General features: G+C 45.6%; 1 protein-coding gene across 1 annotated transcript in view; it reads left to right on the top strand.

Moving 5' to 3' along the window:
• The window catches only part of IGSF9B (immunoglobulin superfamily member 9B), an 80,049-nt gene extending 60,378 nt beyond the window's left edge, over positions 1-19,671 (top strand). Inside the window, exons 15-20 of the mRNA XM_081960646.1 lie at positions 332-416; positions 1,670-1,831; positions 2,615-2,660; positions 4,620-6,251; positions 18,410-18,516; positions 19,417-19,671. Coding sequence (XP_081816772.1) covers positions 332-416; positions 1,670-1,831; positions 2,615-2,660; positions 4,620-6,251; positions 18,410-18,516; positions 19,417-19,640 — 2,256 coding nt within the window. The 3' untranslated portion in view covers positions 19,641-19,671. The remainder of the gene's footprint in view (positions 1-331; positions 417-1,669; positions 1,832-2,614; positions 2,661-4,619; positions 6,252-18,409; positions 18,517-19,416) is intronic.
• The last annotated feature ends 3,240 nt before the right edge of the window (positions 19,672-22,911 follow it).

The following is a 22,911-nucleotide window of genomic DNA, read 5'->3' as shown; positions in this document are numbered from 1 at the left end:
ATGGGCACCGCCACCTAGAGTCAGGAACGACTAGCACATAGGTGTGAGGGGAACCTTTACCTTATCCATCTTGGAATTCTCCAAAGGATTGTCTTGAGTCATACTGCTGGGGAACTGTAGGCCTTGCAGTGCCAACACATTCAAAGGGTGGCCAGTTGAATAAGATTTAGCTCTACTTAATACAGGTAGCTGAACTTAGCTTGGTTGTAAGGAATATTTTTGCCATCTCTCTCCCCCCCCCTTGGGAATCATTGGTTACTTCGAATAATGACGAGATTGTTTTCCATCAACATTATTGAGGCTAACGACCCTTGCCTGTTTCGTGTTGTAGGACACGTGGTATGAATTCCGGATTTTGGCTGTCATGCAAGGTCTAATTAGTGAGCCCAGCAATATTGCTGGAGTCTCCAGCACAGGTAAGCAATGATTTTACTTGCCCTGCCAGGCAGGTGTTCAGCCTCTAAATCTAACCCAGTTCTGAGATCTGTTCTGAACTAAGCTTCCCCAAAAAGCACAAAGCAGATTCCTGGTTCTGACAAACCCCCTTTTATTAAACGAATGTGAATTCTTCTCCTTCACATTCAGCAAAGGCCTGGCAAACGGCCTTTCTTTCTTTTTTTAAAATAATTTTTATTCAACATTTTTTAAACATTAAAATCACAGTTACATGTTTACAGCTTTCCGTTATCGGTATTCTCCCCCCCCCTCCAATTTTGAATTTCTTATTCTAAGGCCTATTGTTTTATACATACACCTCCTTATTTCATAATTACTCATTTATATAATATATACAACCTTTATACCTCTGTTACTCTCTAAATATACACCATTTCCTTTCGTTATACTTTCTATGCTTTCATTATGCATTACTTTTGCATCTCTTTTCTAGCCAACTATACTATCTATTCCATATCTTATAATACTCTCTTTCCTCTCCATCCCATTGTTAATTTATCCATTTCTGCTCATTCTAGCGCCTTTTTTAAAATCTCTGCATTTGAGGGGACTTTTTTGGTTTCCAATTCTGGGTGAATGTAATTCTGACTACAATAGTTATATGGAGCATAATATATTGAATTTCCTTACTTATATTTCCTTTTATTATTTCCAGAAGGAGCAGTTTTGGCTTCATATCAATTTTTTGTTCCGTTATTTCCTCCAACCATTTTTGGATTTTTTTCCCCCAGTACTCCCTAGCTTTGGGACATGTCCACCACATGTGGTAGAAGGTCCCTTGTTGATGATTGCATTTCCAGCAATTTGGGGGTCTATTGGGGAACATTTTGGCCAATCTCACCAGGGGTAAATGCCACCTATAAAACATTTTGTAGATATGCTCCTTCTACACAGCCAGCATCGTCAGAATTAATTTTTTAAAATAAAAATAGTAACGTTCTTTTTTATGTCTGAAGAAAAGAGATAACATTTGGAAGAGAATCAGATAGATACCTCCTCCCAATTCATTGGAGTATAAGTGGGTGGTGGTAGGACAGCACAATTGAAATTTATAAGATTCTGTTATTATAAACCAATCTCAATAAAATCTGTTTTAGTCATTCTGTAGAGTTTGATTTCCCAGATTTCCCCATCTAGAAGAGTTGCTAGGTATTCCTGTAGGCATCTCCAAACTTTAATTCTACCCATGTCTTCTATCTTCTTTTCTACCCAGACATATTTCCACAGCCAGAGCTGACTGATGAAGGATTGGCGCGTCCGGTGTTGGCGGGCATTGTTGCTACGATCTGTTTCCTCGCTGCCGCCATTCTTTTCAGCACGTTGGCGGCCTGCTTTGTCAACAAGCAACGCAAACGGAAGCTCAAGCGCAAAAAAGGTGAGGGCTTTTCTTCTGATCTTGTTGGCGATCCTACTCAGGTGAAGGCAGGCAGGCTTGGAAAAGGGGAGTGGAAGGCATCCCAGATGTAGAGAGGGGGCCAGGGCCGTCTGACAGTTATCAGCTGCCTCCGGAGCCTCCAGAGTCTGACATCAGCGAGTGGGGAGGGAATGGAGATTTTCCAGTATTCTTCCCCTGGAGTGGGATGGAAATGGAAATTTTACAGTATCCTTCACCTGGAGTGGGGAGAGAGTGGAGATTTTACAGTATCCTTCCCCTGGAGTGTGGTGGAAATGGGGCTTTTACAGAATCCTTCCTCTGCCATGCCCACCAAGCCATGCCCATCAAGCCATGCCCACAGAACCAGTAGTAAAAAATTTGAATCCCACCACTGATGCACTACATACATAAATTTAAAAAAAAATGCAATTGCTTTCCAAATAAAAGCTACTCAGGTGCGTCAGACAGGGACAAGGAAGGGAAGGGAAAAGTGCAGAAAAGAAGGGAAAAATAAAGAAAAAGAGCTGACCTCTGACTCCCTTTGGTGCAGTAGAATAAGAGAGTAACCTCAAACCTCAACTGTTTACTTTTACACAGTAATGTAAATTAGCCGTTTCTATAACAACAAATCTATCTAACTGGTAAAGCCCAAAATCAAAGTTTCATTCCCCCTCCCTCAAGCACAAAGTCCAGAGTTGACTATTCAAGGAAGGAACATAGTTTCTCATTCGTGGATCTCTCATGGTCTCTTTCCCACCTTCTTCTTCTTTTATTGCTTTGCAGACCCTCCTCTCTCTATAACCCACTGCAGGAAGAGTCTAGAGTCTCCGTAAGTATTTTGCATTGTGAGCACAGAAGCTATAACTCGATGGATGGTTAGCTAAAAGTGGCACTGCTGACATCAAACTTCTCCAGGTTGATGTTCTCCTAATTCCTTGAGGTCCCTCATGCAGATCTTCTAGACCAGGGGTCGGCAACCTTAAACACTCAAAGAGCCACAAAGGTCCTAACCGGAAGGCCCCCCCCCCATTCAATTCTGGAGCCAACCGGAAGTCCAGTTTCCCCACCACGGAGTCTCCTCCTAGCATGGTGTCCTTTTTCCTCTACCTGTCCTAACCAAAAGCCCTTATCAATTGTGGAGCTACCAGAAAATCCACCCCTTGCCATAGAGTCTCCTCCTGGCACGCCATGTTCCCACCCCACTAACCAGAAACACCTCTCAAAATTGTGGCACCAACTGGTGACAGGGAGCTGCAGCAGAAGGAATGAAAGAGCCACATTTGGCTCCAGAACCACAGGTTGCCGACCCCTGTTCTAGGCAATCATACAGATTCTATAGGCCTGGGGAGGTAAAAGAAACAGGAGATGATTGGCTTCAGTTGAATGTTTCAGAACTCCAACTGAAGAAAAATTAGGGATTTTTTTCTCCTGCCTGGAAATGGGAGTGGTGCAGGATGTTTCAGTGCTTCACCTCAAGCAACTCATTGCATATAACAATAACACTTATATACCGCTTTACAGTGCTTTTACAGCCCTTTCTAAGCTTTTTGCAGTTAGCATATTCCCCCCCCCCCAATTTGGGTCCTCATTTTACCCACCTCGGAAGGACGAGTCAATCCTGAACCTAGTGAGATTTGAACTGCCAAATTGCAGGCAGCCAGCAGCCAGCAGAAGTAGCCTGCAGTACTGCACTCTAACCCAGGGGTGAAATGCTACTGGTTCAGACGGTTAGCCCAAACCGGTAATTAAAAAATGACACTGGTTCAGGTGAACTGGTAGTTCTGATGATCAGCTGTGCAACAATCAGCTGCGCCGCACAGCTGATTGTTGCACAGCTGATCCTCTGGTAGCATTTTTTTTTGCTACCGGTTCAGGAGAACCAGTAGCTCTGATGATCAGCTGTGCGACAATCAGCTGTGCTGTGCGATTAGAAATTGTGCAGCACAGCTGATTGTCGCACAGCTGATGGTCACCCCAACCGGTAGCTCCAATGATCAGCTGTGTTGGTGTGCATGCACACAAAGTGGGTAGGAAAGCAAACCGGTAGCAGACTTCAGAGCATTTCACTCCTCACTGCTCTAACCACTGCGCCACCATGGCTCATAGAAAACAGTTGCACAGAGTTGCACAGAGGAGCTGGCCCTCTAGTCCTAAGGCCTTCAAGAGAAAATAGATCTAAGTTAGATCTTGTTATTGTGCTCATTGTTGAAGTCTGAATGAGTTTGCCTTCAAAGTCTGACATTCGTGGTTATAATTTGGGAAGAAAACCATCTTCACATCCAGTTGTTCCTTGACTTTGTCATACTCTCAGAAGTATATTTTAACAGGTCCATTACTGCTTGGAGAAAAAGTAACATGTGGTTTGGTTGCCTTCCATAACAAAGTTGAGGAAAATTCCTAGCGGTGGTTCTCCTCAGAAAAATATGTGTGTGTGCATTGTTGTGTACAGAATGTATGCAAATGACCTGGGAAAGCCTACCTCAAAGTACTGATCAAACTGTGAGAAAACATTATTGTCTCAGTGCGTTGAATCATCCTAAAGTACTGTTTCCCTAGTTGCTGGCTGTGGAATTCTGGGAATTGAAGTTCACCCATCTTAAAGCTGATGAGGTTTGGAAAGAGTGCTCTAAAGTCATATATAACCTTGATAAAATCTTTGCTTGGAGCTCCTCTTGGCATGGTTTCTATAGCCTTATTCTCATGTCCTGAAGTTTGTTGAGATATTTTTCAGGTGGTGGCCATAACTTCTCCAAGAGCTTTCCCTCTTTCTTCCATTCCTCCTTCCTAGGCTGTCTTCTGGCAAGGTGAGTCCCGAGAGCATCCGTACTCTACGGCCCCCTTCCGAGTCGTCCGATGACCAAGGTCCATCTGGCAAGCGCATGCTCAGCCCTAGCAAGGAGAAGGAGCTGTCTCTTTACAAGAGGACCAAGCGGGCCATCAGCAGCAAGAAGTACAGTGTTTCCAAAGCTGAAGCTGAAGCTGAGGCCACCACTCCAATCGAGCTCATCAGCCGTGGGCCGGATGGCCGCTTTGTCATGGACCCTTCAGAGATGGAGCCCTCGCTCAAGTCCCGTCGGATCGAAGGCTTCCCTTTTGTTGAGGAGACAGACATGTACCCCGAGTTCCGCCAATCGGATGAAGAAAACGATGACATTGGAATGCCTCCTTCCGTTGTGGCCCTCAAGTCTCAGTTGACGCCTCTTTCTTCCAGCCAGGAGTCTTATCTGCAGCCACCAGCATACAGTCCCAGATTCCATCGGGGTCTGGAGGGAACAGGGGCCCTTCAAGCCACTGGTCAGGCCCGGCCCCCGGGTCCCCGGCCATTCCACCACGGCCTATATTACGGTTACCTCAGCAGCAGCAGCCCTGGAGAGATGGACCCTCCACCATTCTACATGCCAGAGGTGAGCCCTCTCAGCTCTGTCATGTCCTCCCCTCCCCTGCATCCAGAAGGACCTTTTGGCCACCCTACCATCCCTGAAGAGAACGGAGAAAATGCTTCTAATAGCACACTGCCCCTGACTCAGACTCCAACGGGAGGCCGGTCCCCGGAACCGTGGGGCAGAGCCGAGTTTCCTTTCAGCGGCCTGGAGTCCTCGCCCATCCTCTTTCCTCACCAGCTCCATCCGTGCGAAATGTCCGAGAGTATGCAGCCCCAGGCCAGTCTTCCGAGGGGACCTCCGCCTTCCTCCCTCCAGGTTCCTGCATCCTACCCTGGCATCCTGGCTCTGGAGGCACCCAAGAGTTGGGCTGGGAAGTCACCCAGCAGGAGCCAACCTTCCATGATGCCCACCACCTCCAGCACCCCCAAATGGCAGGACAAACCTATGCAACCAATGGTGAGCCAAGGGCAGCTAAGACATACCAGTCAAGGCATGGGAATACCGGTGTTGCCTTACCACGGGCCATCCGAGCCAGTTAGCCACAGCAGCACAAGCACATTTGGCCTAGACACAAGGTGGTACGACCCACAACCGAGACCTCGGCCAAGTCCTCGGCAAGCCAGGAGGGTGGAGCCCAGTTTACATCAGGTGGTGTTGCAACCGTCAAGGCTTTCACCCCTGACTCAAAGCCCCCTCAGTTCCCGCACCAGCTCCCCAGAGCTGACTGCCCGTGCCAGACCACGACCCGGCCTCATCCAGCAGGCAGAGATATCGGAGATCACCTTGCAGCCCCCAGCTGCAGTCAGCTTCTCACGCAAGTCGACGCCCTCCACCGGTTCTCCCGCCCAGAGCAGTCGCGGAGGGAGTCCCAGCTTCCGACCAACGATGGCCTTCACCTCTTTGGCCACCGGCTTTCCTCCTTCTCATTGCCCTTCCATGCCCATGGAATCCATGGACGTCTTTGGACAGATGTCCTCGCCAAGGAGGACTGGGGAGGAAACCCATAGGCCAGAGCTGACACCGGCAACCAGTTCAGGGTAAGGATGTGCACGCGCAAGTGGAATTTGCTTGCCTTCCTTTTTTACCCAGCCCTTCTTTCCCTCCCACCTCACCTGCTCCCACCCCTCCCCCAAAGTCCTTCCCCAAACACCATCAATGGAGTCCTTAGAGTTGATCTAGACACCGTTTTAATTTTATTTTTTTGGAGATGACTAGTTCCCAAAGTTCACCTTGCACTGTTGGGGCAATACCGCTGCCTGCTGTTGCTCATCTCAGCAGGTTAGGTCAACGGAATGCTGTACCTTTGAGTTAGTTGTGGTTTTGCATTTGTTTTTGTTACCTGAAACTCCCACTTCTTTCCACCCTCCATCGTTCCATTGGAAATCTCATTCAGAGCTTGCTTCTGGCTTGGGGACTGACGCCTCAGATGAACAAAGTTAACAACATTTCAGATTCAGGAGTCTTTGGAGAGAGGACGGTTGGTGTTTTGTGGGGACCTGGGTGAATGAATTCTAGAAATTGCTGACATTTTGCTGTTCTCATTCCGGGCTGTTGACTCTCCTGAAATATGAAGCCTAAGTTTTTGCCTTCCTCACATCCTTTCTCCCTCCCAATAAGCTTGAGCATCCTCCATGATTCCAACTAGGCTACCCAAGCCACCTTACTTTCCTCATCTCCAAAAGGGGTGTTGCAAGCTTTGCCCCCAGGTTTGTCCAGGGCTTTGGCCCATGGAACAAATTTCCAGGAGAAGGGGAACCCTAAAACCCAACCTCAACTTAGAACCCCAACCCAACCCAAACACGGTGAAGTCAACATTCTTGGATCCCGACCATGAAAGGTGACTGCTGGAGCTGGTCTTCTCTCCAGCAGCTGGTTTCTCAGAGACCAGCTTTGCAACAGGCAAACTGTTCTTTCTATCTGTCTCTTCCTTCTCTACTCTGCTCCTCTGTCTGATGGCAATGTTTCCCATCTTGGTTGTTCTTTGTTGATGCAGCTTTTTGTTTTGATTCTTGATGTAGTGGAGTTGTATCCCCTTGCTCTTTCCTTTTGATCCTGAGGACTTTCTGGAAACAAGTGGGGCATTGTGCCATCTGCATGGGGAAGGGGCAAGAGAAAGGGGAGGTGTGGTCTGCTTGTGATGGGAACAAACATGGATTGCCACTGCTAAGTTGGCAGGAGCATAAGCTACAATGCTAGGAGAGTAGCAGGAGAGGTTGACTTTCATTGTCCTTGCAATGCTTCTCATCCTGCCATTTCATCTGTGCCATCTGGTGCCTGGAAGCTGCTAATTCATTAATGAACCCAATCAGCACAATTATGGGATGCTGCTTTCAGGAGATCCAGAGTATAGGAGATGTACATATACAAAAAAGGACAGAGTAGTCTCTTGGGGTTTGAAAGCAACCAGAGATAAAGCAGTGAAAGCCACCTCTCTGATTGGGAAAGATGGATCTCATGGACCTTCTCATGGATCCAAGGTCACACCAAAGTCCATTACTTGGAAAATGTCCTTTTCTGATGCTGTCTACCTGCAGATTGATGAATTTTAGGATTCTCAGCACAGCCACCTTAGCTGAGGAGCTTCTGGAGGCTGAAGTCCACACATCAGCACCCAAAGCGTGCAAGTCTTCCATAATGGAAGGTTGGGGAATACAATACCTTCTAAATCTTGTTGATTTTTGGCCTCCTATTAGTCCCAGTCTCAGTGGTCAGGAACAAAGGAAAATGTTGTCCAATGATATCTGAAGGACATGGAGTTTCCTTGGCCCTCGTCCACACCATGGACATTATATTTGCTTTCGGGTCCCTTTAGTGATCATGGCTGCCCCCAGAGAATCATGGGAATTATAGTTAAATTTTTAGAAGCCCTGAGGTAGAGAGGGACTCAGATCTGGTAGCTTTAGAAATAAAATTTTAAATGGGCTTTCCTTAGAGGGCAGAGGGCAATTCACCATCTTCAATGATGGCCTCAGATCAGGGGTGGGTTTCTCCCGGCATTACTACTGGTTCGGCACGCAAACTTTTTTGCTCCGCTGCATGCCCATTTGCACCTAAAAAAAGTTCTGCGCCTGCGCACATTAGAAAAGGAGAAAAAAACAACATTTCTTCAATGAAGATGATTCTGCGCATGTGCGGAAGAGAAAATCAAGATGGCGGCCCCAAGCACAGAAGTGGTTCGGGTGCATGTCCCGCCGAGTTACGACCTACTCGGCCTAACTGGTTGGAACCCACCTCTGCCTCAGATCCTTTTTCATAATGCCAGCCATTTTTTCTCCCGATGGCACTACAATTCCCAGGATCCTTTGGGAAAAAAGAGTTGGAACTGACCCGAGGGAACTTAGCAGTGAGTGACCCGGTCTGTAGCACTGAGAAGTCCTTCGTACTAGATTCCCCCTGTTGCATTGATGATGAAGCTCTCTACACTTTTAGCTCTCCTTTCTTCCTCCCCCTTACTTTCTCCAGCAATGTTTGTTCGTTTGTCTCTTGGTTTCTTTCCTCCCTCGCTTTTCCTTTGCTTTTTCTTTTTTCTCCCACTCCCCTTTTTGATTTGCTGATGTCTTGTGGAGTTTGGCTCCGTGCGGATGTTGATAACTGCTTTGTTTTTGATTAATCTCAGCTATCTGGGCAGTGTTGTCGAGACAAGCCACTCCTCAGCTCAATAGGTAAGGGCGATCAATGTTTGGAAGGATGGTGATGGGTTTTGGGGATTCGGTTGGGGTTCGGGGTTCGGGCGGGGCTGTGAGAGGGGCTTCCCCCCAATAACATTTATTTATTGATTTATTTGGTTATTATTATCATTTTAAAATCCTTTTCTTTTCCTTTAAAGGGGAATAAGGCATTGAAAAAAACTAGGACAAAGTATTGCACATGCAACCCTTTGTGGCTTTGGGGTTTCTCCCTTTCGGCAGGATAGCAATAGCAACAGCACTTAGACTTATATACCGCTTCACAGTGCTTTACAGCCCTCTCTAAGCAGTTTACAGAGCATATTTGCCCCTGGGTCCTCATTTTACCCACTTCGGAAGGATGGAAGACTGAGTCAACCTTGAACTGGTCAGGATCGAACTCATGGCTATGGACAGAGTTAGTCTGCCATACTGCATTCTAATCACTGTGAAGGAAAGGGAGGGATGGAGGGAAATATCCATAGCATTTAGACTTATATACCACTTTATAGTGCTTTATAGCCCTCTCTAAGCAGTTTATAGTCAGCTTATTGCCCCCAACAATCTGGGTCCTCATTTTACCCACCTAGGAAGAATGGAAGGCTGAGTAAACCTTGACAGTTGGCAGAGTTAGCCTGCAATACTGCATTCTAACCACTATACCATCACAGTCCTTCCTTCCTTCCTTCCTTCCTTCCTTCCTTCCTTCCTTCCTTCCTTCCTTCCTTCCTTCCTTCCTTCCTTCCTTCCTTCCTCTTTCTCCCCACCTTCTTTAGCACTGAGCAATAGCACTTAGACTTATATACCGCTTCACAGTGCTTTACAGCCCCCTCTAAGCGGTTTACAGAATCAGCCCCTTGCCCACAACAATCCCGGTCCTCATTTTACCCACCTCGGAAGGATGGAAGGATGAGTCAACCTTAAGCCTGGTGGGATTCAAACTGCCAAATTACACGCAGTCAGCAGTCAGGAGAGATTCAACCTGGAAATAAGGAGACATTTTCTGACAGTGAGGACAATCAATCCATGGAACAGAAGTTGCCTTCAGACATTGTGGGAGCTTCATCCCTGGGGGCTTTCAATAAGAGACTTGACTGCCCTTTGTCATAAATGGTGTAGGGTCTGCTGCTTGGGCGGGGTGTGTGTGTTGGACTAGATGACTTGCAAGGTCCCTTACAGCTCTGCTATTTTGTTATCACAGAATAATAGGGTTGGAAGGGACTTCAGAGGTCTTCTAGTCCAACCCCCTACCTATGGCGGGAGACCCTATACAAGTGATGGCGAACCTTTTTGCCACCGAGTGCCCAAAAGGGAGCGTGCTTGCTCGTCTGGGCCACAACGCGGAATAGGAGCTGCTCAGGGTGCATGCGAACACCTAAAAATCAACTTCCAGTTTCCAGCGCACGCATGCATGCTGGCCAGATAGTCTTCCAAGTTTCTGGTGCGCATGTGCGAGCAACGATCAGCTGGCTGGCGCGCCTGCACACGCAGGAAAACAGATGACCAGCTCTTCCAGTTTTCAGCACTGCCACATGTACGAAGGCCAGCAGATTGTTGGGCTGCATGCATGCCAGAAACCCTGAAGAGGAGCGACCCTGCGCATCCCATTCAACCTGGCTCTGCGTGCCACTTCGTGCATGCTTGCCATGGGTTCGCCATCATAGTCCTATATCATTCCAGCCTCTTCTTGAAAACCTCCAGGGATTTCTGACCAACTATGATCTTCTGCCCAAGACTGAGCTATTGCAAGTGGTAAAGCACTGAGTACTTTATAACATTGATCAGTGCTTCTAAACAAGGGACAGAAGTTGTTTGCGCTTCATTCTTTATCCATTATGGTTTGTTTTAAGAGGTCCCATTAAAGCATGCAGCCACCGCTCAGACTAAATTGTTCTTTTATGAGTGGGCTCTGTAAAGTTGTCAAGGGCTGAAGGCATTGTGGATGGTTTATAACCAGGCTAGTAACAAAAAAAATCTTTGTGGTCTTCCTTTCCTTAGCCCTTTATTTTATCCCACCATAAAACAGGAAGCACAAGAGAGCTTATGCAATTTATGTCAAAGCTTCAATTCCTCTGCCAGAGAGGGACACAAAGAGATCCATCTTTTGTCTTTTCTTTTTTGGCCACATGGGATATAAAGCAATTTGGGCAGCCTTTTGAAAGATTGCATGGAAGATTTCTGGATGTCTCTTTTTTAGGATTTTTTTTAAAAAAAGCCTTTTTCCAGACATCTTGATCACATGATGCTGGAACTCAGCTAAAACGGCCTAGGCACTCTCAAAACCCAATACTGTAGCAAGCATCCCTAAGTAGGGGTTGGGATTGAAAAATGTTAGCAACCAGTTCTCTACCCAGTTGCTGGGTTGGCGTGGCCATGGTGGGCGTGGCCTACTCGGCCTCCTGCACCATGGCGGCGGCGGAGAGGGGGTGGGGCATTTTTACCCTCCCCAGGCTCCGGAGGCTTTCCCCGAGCCTCCAGGAGGGCAAAATTGGCCTCCTCCTGGCTCCAGAGGTCCTCCAGAGGCCAGAAAAGAGTCCCGTTTTTGGACTTCTGATACTTCCAGTAGGCCCAGTTTTTGCCCTCCCCAGGCTCCAGAGGCTTTCCCCAGCTTTTCCATGGAGACTCCTAGGAGGGGAGGGGCTGGGTGGGCAGGGCCAGCCGGTCCTTGCAACAACCGGTTCCATGAACCTGATGCAAAATTAACATCCAATTCACCTGAACCAGTGCGAACCGCCTGAATCCCACCCCATCCCTAAGGCCAGAAAGCTGTCATTTCTTAAAGCAGGGATGTCAAACTCAAGGCCTGCAGGTTAAATCCGGCCTGTGGGGTGTTTAGATCTGGCCTATGGGGCCACCCTGGAAATGGTGAAGGACTGGCCCGCGGTGCCTCTGCCAACAAAAGCGGAGCTTGGGAGAGCTCCATTTTCACTGGCAGAGGGTTGCAGGAGGCCATCCCAGCTGAAAACGGAGCCTGCAAGCTTGTTTTCACTGGCAGAGCGCTCGAGCCATCACAGGCGCTCCCGACATGAGTGACATCAAGCTGGCCATGCCCACCCTGGCCAAACCTACCCTGACTCCCCCCCCCCCGAGATGAAACACAACCCTTAATGAAATTGAGTTTGTCATCCCTGTCTTAAAGGTTTAGCTGCACTTCTCAGAAAGCAGAATTCTTTGGGAGGGGGGTCAGTTCCATTTTGGGGGGCAACGTTCCACAAAAATCACCCCCCTTGCTTTCCAGCATGCACTGAACCAAAGCTGAGTTCCTCTTCTGCTCACGGATCAAAACCCCAAAGCCACAAAGGATGTTAGTGGATATCCCTGGACCTCACCCTCTGCTCTCTCCCTGCGTATTTGTCTCCGAACCAGGATGGCCCCCTCAGCTCCTAGCCTTAGAGCATCCAAAGTGGGGCTGGCAAGTCCTTGTATGTGCCCTGAACCCTTGTCACTCTGGTGTTTATCTTTGGAGTATGAGGATCCTTGTCTGTCTGTCTCTCTTTTTAGAAGTGACCAGTTTTTCCCCTTTAAAGGTTGTCTCTGTTATCAGGCCTCTGCATGTCTTTCACCCTTGCTCTGGCTTGGAGAAATTGTCAGTTCTCTCGTCTGAGTGCTTCGTTAATTCCGTCTCTCTCTTTTTACATATATTTTATTTGTGATTCCTCTTCCTTTATTACGTTTTGCCCTCGCTCTGTTTCTCCTTCCTCTCACTCACTCTCTCTTTTTCTCATGCCACGGTGAGCCCTTCTCCCTTCTGTCTCTCTCCTCTCTTCTTCTTCCACCTCTCCTTCCATCTCTCTCTTCTGCCAGCATGGTGAAAATCCATCGTGTAGGCCAAGTTGTGCTGATCCCGCAAAGCTGGGGAAAGGGGGGGCGGGTGCCTTACTTGGGGTACGTGCTCCGCTCTTCCTTCGGCTTGTCCTTCTCTCATTGCCCTGCTGGTGCTGGTTGTGGTGGAGCTGGCACTGCAGTAGCAAAATGCTTCGTGGTGTGTTTGTGTGTCCATGTCCGGGGTGGGGCTGCAGGTCCCCTCGCTCTTTCCTTTAGCAACTCTCATTAGTCCGGCTTGCCCACTGCTATGCAACCGTCCTTCTCCTATAGTAGCTGCTTCCTGGCAATTGAGGTGGCTGGCAGACCTTTCTAAGGGGGTGGCGGTGGTCTCTGCGCATTTTATAAGGGGCTCACCGATTTGAGATGGTAACGTTGGAAAAATTGTCCTTCCTGAAGTTACTTCCATGCTGGTTTCCTTCTGCAACCAAAACTCTCTTCGGAGGTCAAAGTGTGTGCAAGTTCTCATCACTCCTTCCAGCTTCTCCTGTCTTGAAAAGAAAATACACAGCTGCTTCCTGCAAAAAAAAAAGGGTTGTTTCTACAACAGGTTTAACCTTCCCTCATTTTTTGGGGTGAGTGGGATCGAGACAAAAATTGTGCACAATAGAATAATGAAATAGCGGGTTTTCAGATCCAGTCCGCTGTCCTTGAGTTTGACACCCCTGATCGAGGCAATAAGGAAAGATTTTAACCTTAGATCAGTAGCAGAGAAAGGGAAGCAATATCGAAGAAATCCACAACATAGCCACCGGAAACCCGCAACTATTGCAAAAGGAAAAGAATGGCAAACAGTAATCTAATCTTCACCTTGGCTATATATTTCAAAACGATGCTTTTATTTGTGTTGGTTTTACTGTTTGGATATGATGCAGCCTTGTCTTTTTATATTTTCACTGCTCAGGAAATTTTCTTGGAGATATACAGCATAGTATGTGTGTTTTTGGTATGTATTTGAGAAAGCAGCTATAAACAAAATTTATAGTGGCTGTAACACAAGAGCCAACCTATTGTGAATTGGGTAAAAAAATCTTGCCCTTTGTAAAGTATGAGTTATCTGGTTGGCAGTCAGGGTCCTGCAAAAAATAATGTACTTATCTGCAGGATACTGTATCCTGATATACAGTTTCTTTCCTTTTTTTTCTAGAGAAGCAATAGTGCTAATGGAAATGATGGAAAAAGCTTTGCATTCCCTTGTCCAAGGCATAGTTTAATCAATTAACTGTATTAATGAAGGAGACGGTTGCTTTAAACCCAAGTCTCTTTTCCCTCCAAATAGGATTTTACTCATGTGACATGTGCTGTATGTATGCATGGTATGGGAGTTCATTCATTGCATATGAGGTCCACTCACAGAGAGATATGTCAGATTCACTGTCTTTATTCTGAGATTTTTTTTATATGTACAGTTAATGGAATAACAGAGTTGGAAGGGACTTTGGGGGTCTTTTAATCCAACTCCCTGCTCAAGCAGGAACCCTATGCCATATCAGAGAAATGGTAGTCCAATCTCTTCTTAAAACCTGCAGTGTTGGAGCATCTACAGCTTCTGAATGCAAGTTGTTCCATTGATTAATTGTTCTCATTGTCAAGACATTTCTCTTCAGTGCTAGGTTGGTTCTCTCCTTGAATAGTTTCCATCCATCGATTCTAGTCTTGCCTTCAGGTGCTTTGGAGAATAGGTTTGGCCCCCTCTTCTTTGTGGCAGCCCTTGGACCTTGGGACACTGCTATCAAGTCACTCCTGGTCCTTCTTTTCATTAAAGTAACGGTAAAGGTTACCCCTGCACATATGTGTTACTCGTTCTCGACTCTAAGGGGTGGTGCTCATCTCCATTTCAAAGCTGAAGAGCCAGTGCTGTCCAAAGACATCTCCATGACCATGTGGCCGGCATGACTAAACGCTGTTCCCTTCCCACCAAACGTGGTCCCTATTTTTCTACTTGCATTTTTATATGTTTTTGAACTGCTAGGTTGGCAGAAGCTGGGAGAAGTAGTGGGAGCTCACTCCATTACGTGGCGCTAGGGATTCAAACTGCTGAACTGCCGACCTTTCTGATTGACAAGCTCAGTGTCTTAGCCACCTTCATTAAACTAGACATACCTAATTCCTGCAACCATTCTTCATATATTTTAGCCTCCAGTCCCCTAATCATCTTTGTTGCTCTCTACTCTCTCTAGAGTTTCAACCTTTTTTATATATCATGATGACCAAAACTGGATGCAAATTCTCTCCCATAGTTTTCTTTTGTTTGGGGACTATAGAGGAATAAATTGGACATATTGCAAAACTCAGTATTTGAATTTCCATTGGAAGATAGCCTTTACGTCGGTAGGTTTCACTGTGAGTCTTTTTGATTGGACATGGTGCCCTGTGCAAAAGAGATATCTGATAGGTCAGGGGTCGGCAACGTTACACACTCAAAGAGCCACAACAGTCCTAACAGGAAGCCCCCCCCCATTCAATTCTGGAGCCAACCGGAAGTCCGGTTCTCCACCACAGAGTCTCCTCCTAGAGTGGCATCCTTTTTACTCTACCTGTCCTAACCGAAAGCCCTATCAATTGTGGAGCCCAACGGAAAACCTGCTCCTTGCCAGAATCTCCTCCTGGTACACTATGCTTTCCCCCACCCACCCAACTGGAAGCTCCTCTCAAAATTGTGGCCCCGACTGGAGACAGGGAGCCACAGCAGAAGGGTGAAAGAGCCACATGTGGCTCCAGAGCCACAGGTTGCTGCCCCCTGTGATAGGCACTCTTACTTAATTCCCTCTATTTCGAGTACTCCTTCTTTCCTCTAAATTACGAGGCATTCAAATCAGAAAAAAGTAGTACCTTTTTGAAGCCTTAGGAAGACGTTTTAAATTAGTGGCTTGGCTGACTTTTATTGTCTAATGTTAAGAAAGGGCAGGTAATACATTAGCTTTCAGTTCCTTTTATCATCTTTTGGCCCAAGGAAGTTTTCTTGATTATTTGATTGATTGTTTCACAGTGAACATCTTTGAATTTTTCAGACATCTTTGCAGAATCAGGAGGGCTACAAAATTGAATTAAATCTCCTTTCTGCTCTCACCTCACTCTTGAGAGCTGGCCATCTCGTAGAAAATGTCAGTTATTAATCTGTCTCTCTCCTATCGATCTTGATGTAGTGTTACGTTCAATTAGCTTAGGTTCTCCCCCCACCCCAACTTAAATGCAGAATTTTACTTGTCTTCCATCCTATTCATTTCAGTCAGCTGCTCAAGCCTATCTGGATCTTTTCAAAACATCTCTTTTTCATGCAGAGATGCTTTGTCTCATTTGCAAACTTCTTAAGAATTTTCTAACTTCTTAAAAACTTCCTAACTTTCCTCCTAGTCATTGATAAAAAAACGTTGGACAACGCAGGGCCGAATCCTCTGGCATTTCATTTGATATTTTGCTGTTAGCCAAGGGTGTTCAATCTTGACAATTTTAAGACCTACGGACTTCAACTCCCAGAATTCCCCACCCAGCCACATTGGGGAAATTTAAGCCCACAAGCCTTAAACTTGCCAAGGTTTCACATCTCTGCTTTAAGCTGATCTGTAGCCACAACTGAACAGTTTTTGAGGGTAGTCATTCACCCCCACCCGCTGGAGACCTTTGACCAAATTTACAATCAGTTCCTTTTTTGTTTCATTTATATCCCGTTTTCCCAACAGCAACAATAATGCAATCCTCGGTGACATCTCTAAATTTACATTCAACAGTGCTCTAATTTCTCTAAACACCATGTCCCATATTTCTTGTGCACTATCACAATCCCACTACATATGTTTATATGTTCCAACCTCTTTCTTGCACTGCCAACAAATATTTCTATATTTGCCATCTTTTTGATTAAATTTATGTGGTGTTAGGTACCACCTCCATATCACTTTGTATCCATTTTCCTTAACTCTAACTGACATATCCTTATATATTCTTCTACTCCAAATATTTCTCCAATCATTATCATTCATTTCTCCCAAATTAATTTCCCAAAGTATATTGTAGATACAAATAATAGAATCCTCAGTCTGGCAAGATTTTGTCTATTGGGGTGAAACAATAAAGAACTCTCAGCTTGGAAGAATGACCACAAACCAAAATTCTTTGTGTCGTTCTTGGTTTTGGATGGAGTGGTGCAGTAGCCTAGAGGTGGAGCTCTCGCCTCACAATCAGGAGGCTGTGAGTTCAATCCTAGGTAAAGGCAGATATTTCTCTCTCTGGGCACGCTGAGAATATATCTGCCCAACAAAACTCTGCATTGGCAACAGGAAGGGCATCTGGCCATTAAAACACTCTGCTAGCTCCATTAAGTTGCCCAGACTCCACCCCTCAAGGGATAATGGGGTCGTTAAATGGAGATGATGATTCTTGGTTTTGGACCAATCTTCTCCACTTTTTTTTTTCAACTCAACAAACCCGGGCTGGGTTTGGGCTGGGTAAATAGCAGCCGCACTCTGGCAGAAGAACAAGGGCTTACAGCCTGAATGTTAATGATAAGATTGTGCATAGGTGTGTTGAGAACCCCCCCCCCCCCCAAATTATCAATCTTGTTTGTAATGCAGAAGATAACAGGCTGCAAATGGACTGGGCTGGTGCTGCAGTTTCTAGATAACTTGTGTTGTAGCTACGTTGATCCAGTGGTGTTCCCTATGGCAAACTCATCAGCTGGGCCTTACGTTGTGGTTGTCCATAAATGGGGTTGAAGTGTGAAAATGCAGTTGTTTGTATGTGCACTTTACTGCATAAACTATACTTGTCTATAGGTTCAGCTGCTTGCAGCCTAATCTTTGAAGGCAACTTGTTAGAACTTTCTTTGAACCTTGTACAAGTGATGTATGTAATGAGTGTGGCTAACCCAGGGGGCCGCAACCTCTGGAGCCACATGTGGCTCTTTCAGCCCTCTGCTGCAGCCCCCTGGTGCTCAAAATATGTGTCACAATCACAATATATATGTACTGTATAGGCAATCTTAAGGGTCTCCTCTCAACAGAATCTCCCCTTCTCCTCCCTTTCAAAGGATGTGTTACTGTGAATGCATCTGTTCTTGGTAGCCTTCTAAAAAATCTCTTGCAACCCCCACGTGAACTTTTCTGAAAGATTTTCACTCTTGCAACTAGCAAAAATGAAAAGTGCCTTAAAGCAACCTAGAAACTGCCACTTTTAACCCTTCTTCCTTCTTTTCTTCTTCTTCCTCCTCCTCCTCCTCTGTTTAACACTGCAGATGGTTCAGGCCCAGACCCTCAGCCTTCATTTGGCTTTGTTTCCTTCCTTTTGTTTTAACCACCATTCAGCCACGTTCAAGAGGCTGGCTCTGTTCCCACGAAGGATAGGCCCAGTACCCTTTCTATATAACCTTTGCCTGGTTTGATCGAAGTACTTCCGATGTTGAGAACAGGAAAAATGAAGATGGCCAACTAAAGGAAGGGCCACGTTGGAGGGGGTTGCCTTGGAATGCAGGGCTGGTGGTATGGAGGAAACAGTAATAATAACCAAGGAGGTAAGATGCTACATTTACCTCCGGCAGAGAACATGATAGGGTGGATTTGGTATCCACCCTGCTATGCTTGTCACCGTCTTTTCCTTCCCTGTGGCAGACCAGGTGGAGGTTGAAGTGCCCTCTTTGCCATCAGAGTGACCCTCACTCGAGAGAGAATTAGGGCAGGGGGCCACTGATGGCGCTTTCTGCTTTGTCTTTCTAGAAGACGTCCATCACCAACCCGGAACGCGGCCGCACCTGAGAGGCTCGAAGCTCTGAAATACCAACGGATTAAGAAGCCAAAAAAGTCGAAATCCAAAAAACAAAGCAGTGAGTGCGAGGAACACCAGATTCGCTCCCCTGCCTCTCCCGCTGCCCCTTCCCCACCTGGCACAATGCTCATTGAAGTCAATGACTTGTAATGGGAATTGCTTTCTGTTGCTCTGTGGGCCTGAACGTGGCTACGTTGGTTTTTGGGTACGACCCAGAATAGAGATTGTTGGGTGACCCTCTAGCTTGGTTCTTCAGAACTGAAACATCTCCTTGAGTTTTTGCCTCATTCCTTTGGCTACCCTTCTGCATCCTGGGTGCCTTGTAGATGCGTAGATCTCAGGTCCCAGATCTCATAGCAGAATGGCCATGCTGGCTGCAGCATTTGATGAGGTGGTCCAGCGATGTTTCCACCGATTGTTGGCTGGAGAAAACTTGCCTTAGACCAAAATTAGCTTCTAGTTCGCCTAACCTCAGTCCCTACAGCCAGTATTTCCCAGGGGGGTTCTGTCTTTAAAACCACCCTCTCATGCACACTTCTCATAGTCCACCCTCCCTTTGACCCCCTGCTCCTCAATAACTTTTCCTGGTTCCTCCTCTTTTAAATGATTGTGGTTTTTTTTTGTTGTTGTTACTTGATGATGTCTTTAAGGCTTATCCATCTTGCTGCAATTGCTAGAGCTGCTCCCCCCACCCCAACCATGTTGGTATGAGTGTGAAAATCACCTTCACCTTCACCAAGAGCACCTCCATGCCTTCCTGGTTGACCTCCCTACAGCTCAAGCTTCTCATACCTGCACCTTGACAAAACCTTCGGTTGTGTGTGTGTGTGTTGATTGACAGAGATGCTGGCCTTCTTTTTTTGTTGGCTTAAAGAGAGAACTTCAAAGACTTAGATGTCCTCTCGTAATACTGGTGCCGGAGATTGACCAACTCCTTCCTCTTTGCTTTCTTCTCCAGATGGTTCTGCCTCCCAGGTTCAACATCATCCTAACTCTCAGGTACTATGGCCTGATGAAGCTGTCTGTCTACGCAAGAAGAAGAGACATTCTCGCCAGGACCCCTTTGCTCGCCTCTCTGCCCTGAAGGATGACCTCTGTCACCGCCAGGTTCCTGAAGACCAGACCGCCATTCTGAACAACGTAGACCATGACGATTCTAGTGGGCATGCGACCTTACTTTAGGAAAGCAGCAGCCAGGAAGAGGAAGAGGGGAAAGAAGGAGAAGGAAAGATTAGATCTCTCTGTGGTCAAATGCGTGGAAGGAGAAATTGAAGTACAGGTTGGTGTGGCTTTAGACCTTCAGGATCCAGGCTCTGATCGGTGACACGGGATGTGATGCTCACACTCTACGTGTGACTCTGGCGTGATCTGTGAGAAGATAAAAATCCAGGGTGAAGTCTTTGACTTTTGGGAGGAGTGAGTTGCCTCTCCTACATACTCCTCTACTGTAATGTAATCCACGAGGAGAGGAGGGATCCTAAGTAAACTGGTGGGAAGGCGGAAAGCAAATATCTCAATTTAACCCTCCTCCTCCTCTTTTCAAGCTTTCTCCGGCTCTCTTGCAGAGATGGGCAGTGAAGAGCTAGGAGCTCTTTGGTAAGAACTGGACCACGAATTGCTTTCTGCTGCAGCTTCAGCTCGTATACTTTCTGGAAAGGGGAATACGACTGATCGAATTGTACAAACCTGGTCCTCCCAATATTATTTATTCGTATATATGAGATATTTCCATATTCATATATATGAAAGAGAAACCACAGAAGCAAGAGACGGTGTGCGTCTACCGTAGTGTTTATTTAGAATTCACTAGAGAAAGAAAACGCGGTGTTAGTTGAGAGATCTGGTTGGCATATTATGGGATGCAGCAAACAGACCAAGATTTTGAGCTGAGATTTATGAGCGTTACGACCTGTTAGTTTTTATTTACTAGTGTGTGATTAGAAATTATCCAAACGTACCAAGGGGGAAACAAACAAAAAAATATCCTGCTTGTTTCAACTGTCATACCTCTTTGATGTCTGAATATTCTGAGTGAAAATGCAACGTATAGTTGACTTTCTATATCTGTTGGGTGAAGACCTAGGATTAGAGTATTGTACTTTGCACAGTTCAATCATCTACGGAGACTTTCTTAATTTACTTGGGGGGGGGGAGCAAAACCTGTAGGACATTTTATATCAGACTAAAGAAGAAAATGGCAATTTGTTTGTTTGTTTGTCTCAATGGCCAGGGAAATTGACAGCCCAAATCGTATTTTCTGGCAAATTTTAGGTTTAGATGGGCTTCTTTTAAGATGCTAATTTTGCTATGCTTGTACTGTAGTACACCTTTTTTTTGGTCCTTTCATTATAAAGCATCATTTCATTAGCTTGGCTGAAAAGAAGGAGGTTTTAAAACTCTTTTGTCTATGTTTAAGCAAGGATTTCTCTCATTTCAGTCTTTGGGGTTTGTTTTTTTTCTTGACCGCATAATAAAATAGAAGAACAACAGAATGAGGAGGCTGAACCCAAGTTAGCTGAGAGGTCTATACGATTAGCGGACAATATTTGGAAATCTTTCTCAGCCAAGTAAATTGTCTGCGCAGAATGAGCTCAGTGGAGAGGGAAGTTAGAACTACTTTTAAAAACTTGCAAAGGATTTCTGCTTTTAAAAAAAAAGAATGGAAAGGATCACCATTTGCAGCCTTTAAAAGAAATACAATTCATTCTGTAGCCTTCAGATGCTACTGGATGACTTGCTGTGAGTACAGACATGAGCAAAATTTAAAAAAAGAAAAAGAAAGAAAAAGACAGTTTGGAAAATAATTTAACCTTCCAAAGTCAAATACAGAAATTCTTTCAAGTGGCAGCTAGTGAAACCAAATTCCCTATAATCTTCCTACCACTATGCCTCTTCCTTTGGATTTGGATGTCTTTGGTTTTGTTCCTCTCCTTTCTCATCATGGTCTTAAGGCATGTCCTTATCATGCTTCCTTTTATTACTGTTATTTTAGGTTTGTAGAAGTAAACGTTTAGAGACTACGACCGTGAAAAATTGAATTTTGCAAACATCTTGGGGTGTTTCTCTACATCACCAAACTAGCTTAGTTGGGTATATCTAGTGGTGAGATTCAGCCAGTTCTCACCTATTTGGGAGAACCAGTTGTTAACTTTCTAAGCAATTCAGGGAACCGGTTGTTGGAAGAAATCTTTTGTTTTTTTCCACTTTACAGGGCTAATCCTGTAAGGAAGGCAGGAAGGAAACATTCTGGAGTTGTTTCTAGCCTAATCTTGATTGTCCTGCTTACAGAAACTGCCTCTCCGGTTAACCCTTATGACATTGTCACAGCTAAGGCGAAGCGCTCTCAATGTGAGTGATGCTGAGTTGGCCACGCCCACCCAGTCACATGACCACCGAGCCCCGCCTACCCAGCTGGTCATTAGGGCAGAGAACTGGTTGTTAAATTATTTGAATCCCACCATTGCATATACCTCAGTTGGGTTTATCAGGTAGGATTATAAAGAGACTCAAATGATGGGTGGTGAGAAAGATTAGGGATATTGCTGTCAATTTCTTTGAATACTATGAGTAGCAACACATAGTGAACCCCAGAAATAAATCCCCATATTGCTTCTTAACCATGATAAACCCAGAACATTGGGCAAAGAGACTGCTTGGTTTCGTAGATTACACATTGTTGCTTGGACCCATCTAACAAGATATAAGGTATAACAGTGCATATATTGTTTCTATAGCTTTGAACATACCTAATCAGATCTTCTAGCTTTTTGATTAAATTTATTTTGAAGCATTCCTTGTATGTAATATTTAGGTTTGATTCTTGGAGTAAATAATGATGTTTCCTTCAAGAAGAGGTCAAGTTCTAGTCTAGGCATGTCCATCTAGTTATTCTTGACAAACATACAGAAAGGATTTTGGGTTGCTTTCTAGATTTTTTTTTAAAAAATCCCACTCTAGCCCAGTCCCTGAAATGTCCTAAATATCAGCTAAGTCTGACTCCTGCTTAGCTTGTCAAGATCATTGATGTTTGATTAAAGAGGACTAAACAGTCTGTAGAACTCCAGAAACAAGCCCTGAAGAGTCATTTCTGAGTGCAGATTTAATGACAGGCGTTGTTTATTGATGGTAGCTTTTGATATGATCTTCTACAGAAGAGGACTTCTCTTAGAGAAGATCTCTACCATTGGCCAATTGCAATAGTGCGGTGATGGCAAATCTTTTCAGCACCAAGTGCCCAAACCAGAACATGAGCACCATAGTGCTGGAAACCCAAAGACCAGCTGGCCATTGGCGAACTTATGGCATGCATGCCAGAGGTGGCACATAAAGCCCTCTCTGTGGGCACGTGTGCTATCACCAGCTGCTCTTCTGCTTTCTTCAGGTTTCCAGTGCTCCTGGGCATGCATGCGTGCTGGCCAGCAGGTCTTCGCACACACTGGAGCTCTGCAAACCC

The sequence above is a fragment of the Natrix helvetica genome (genome assembly GCF_964273705.1).
Source record: "Natrix helvetica genome assembly, chromosome: 8".
Classification (NCBI taxonomy): domain Eukaryota; kingdom Metazoa; phylum Chordata; class Lepidosauria; order Squamata; family Natricidae; genus Natrix; species Natrix helvetica.
Note: the sequence above shows the minus strand (reverse complement) of the source record. Positions and strands in the feature narration are given on the sequence as shown.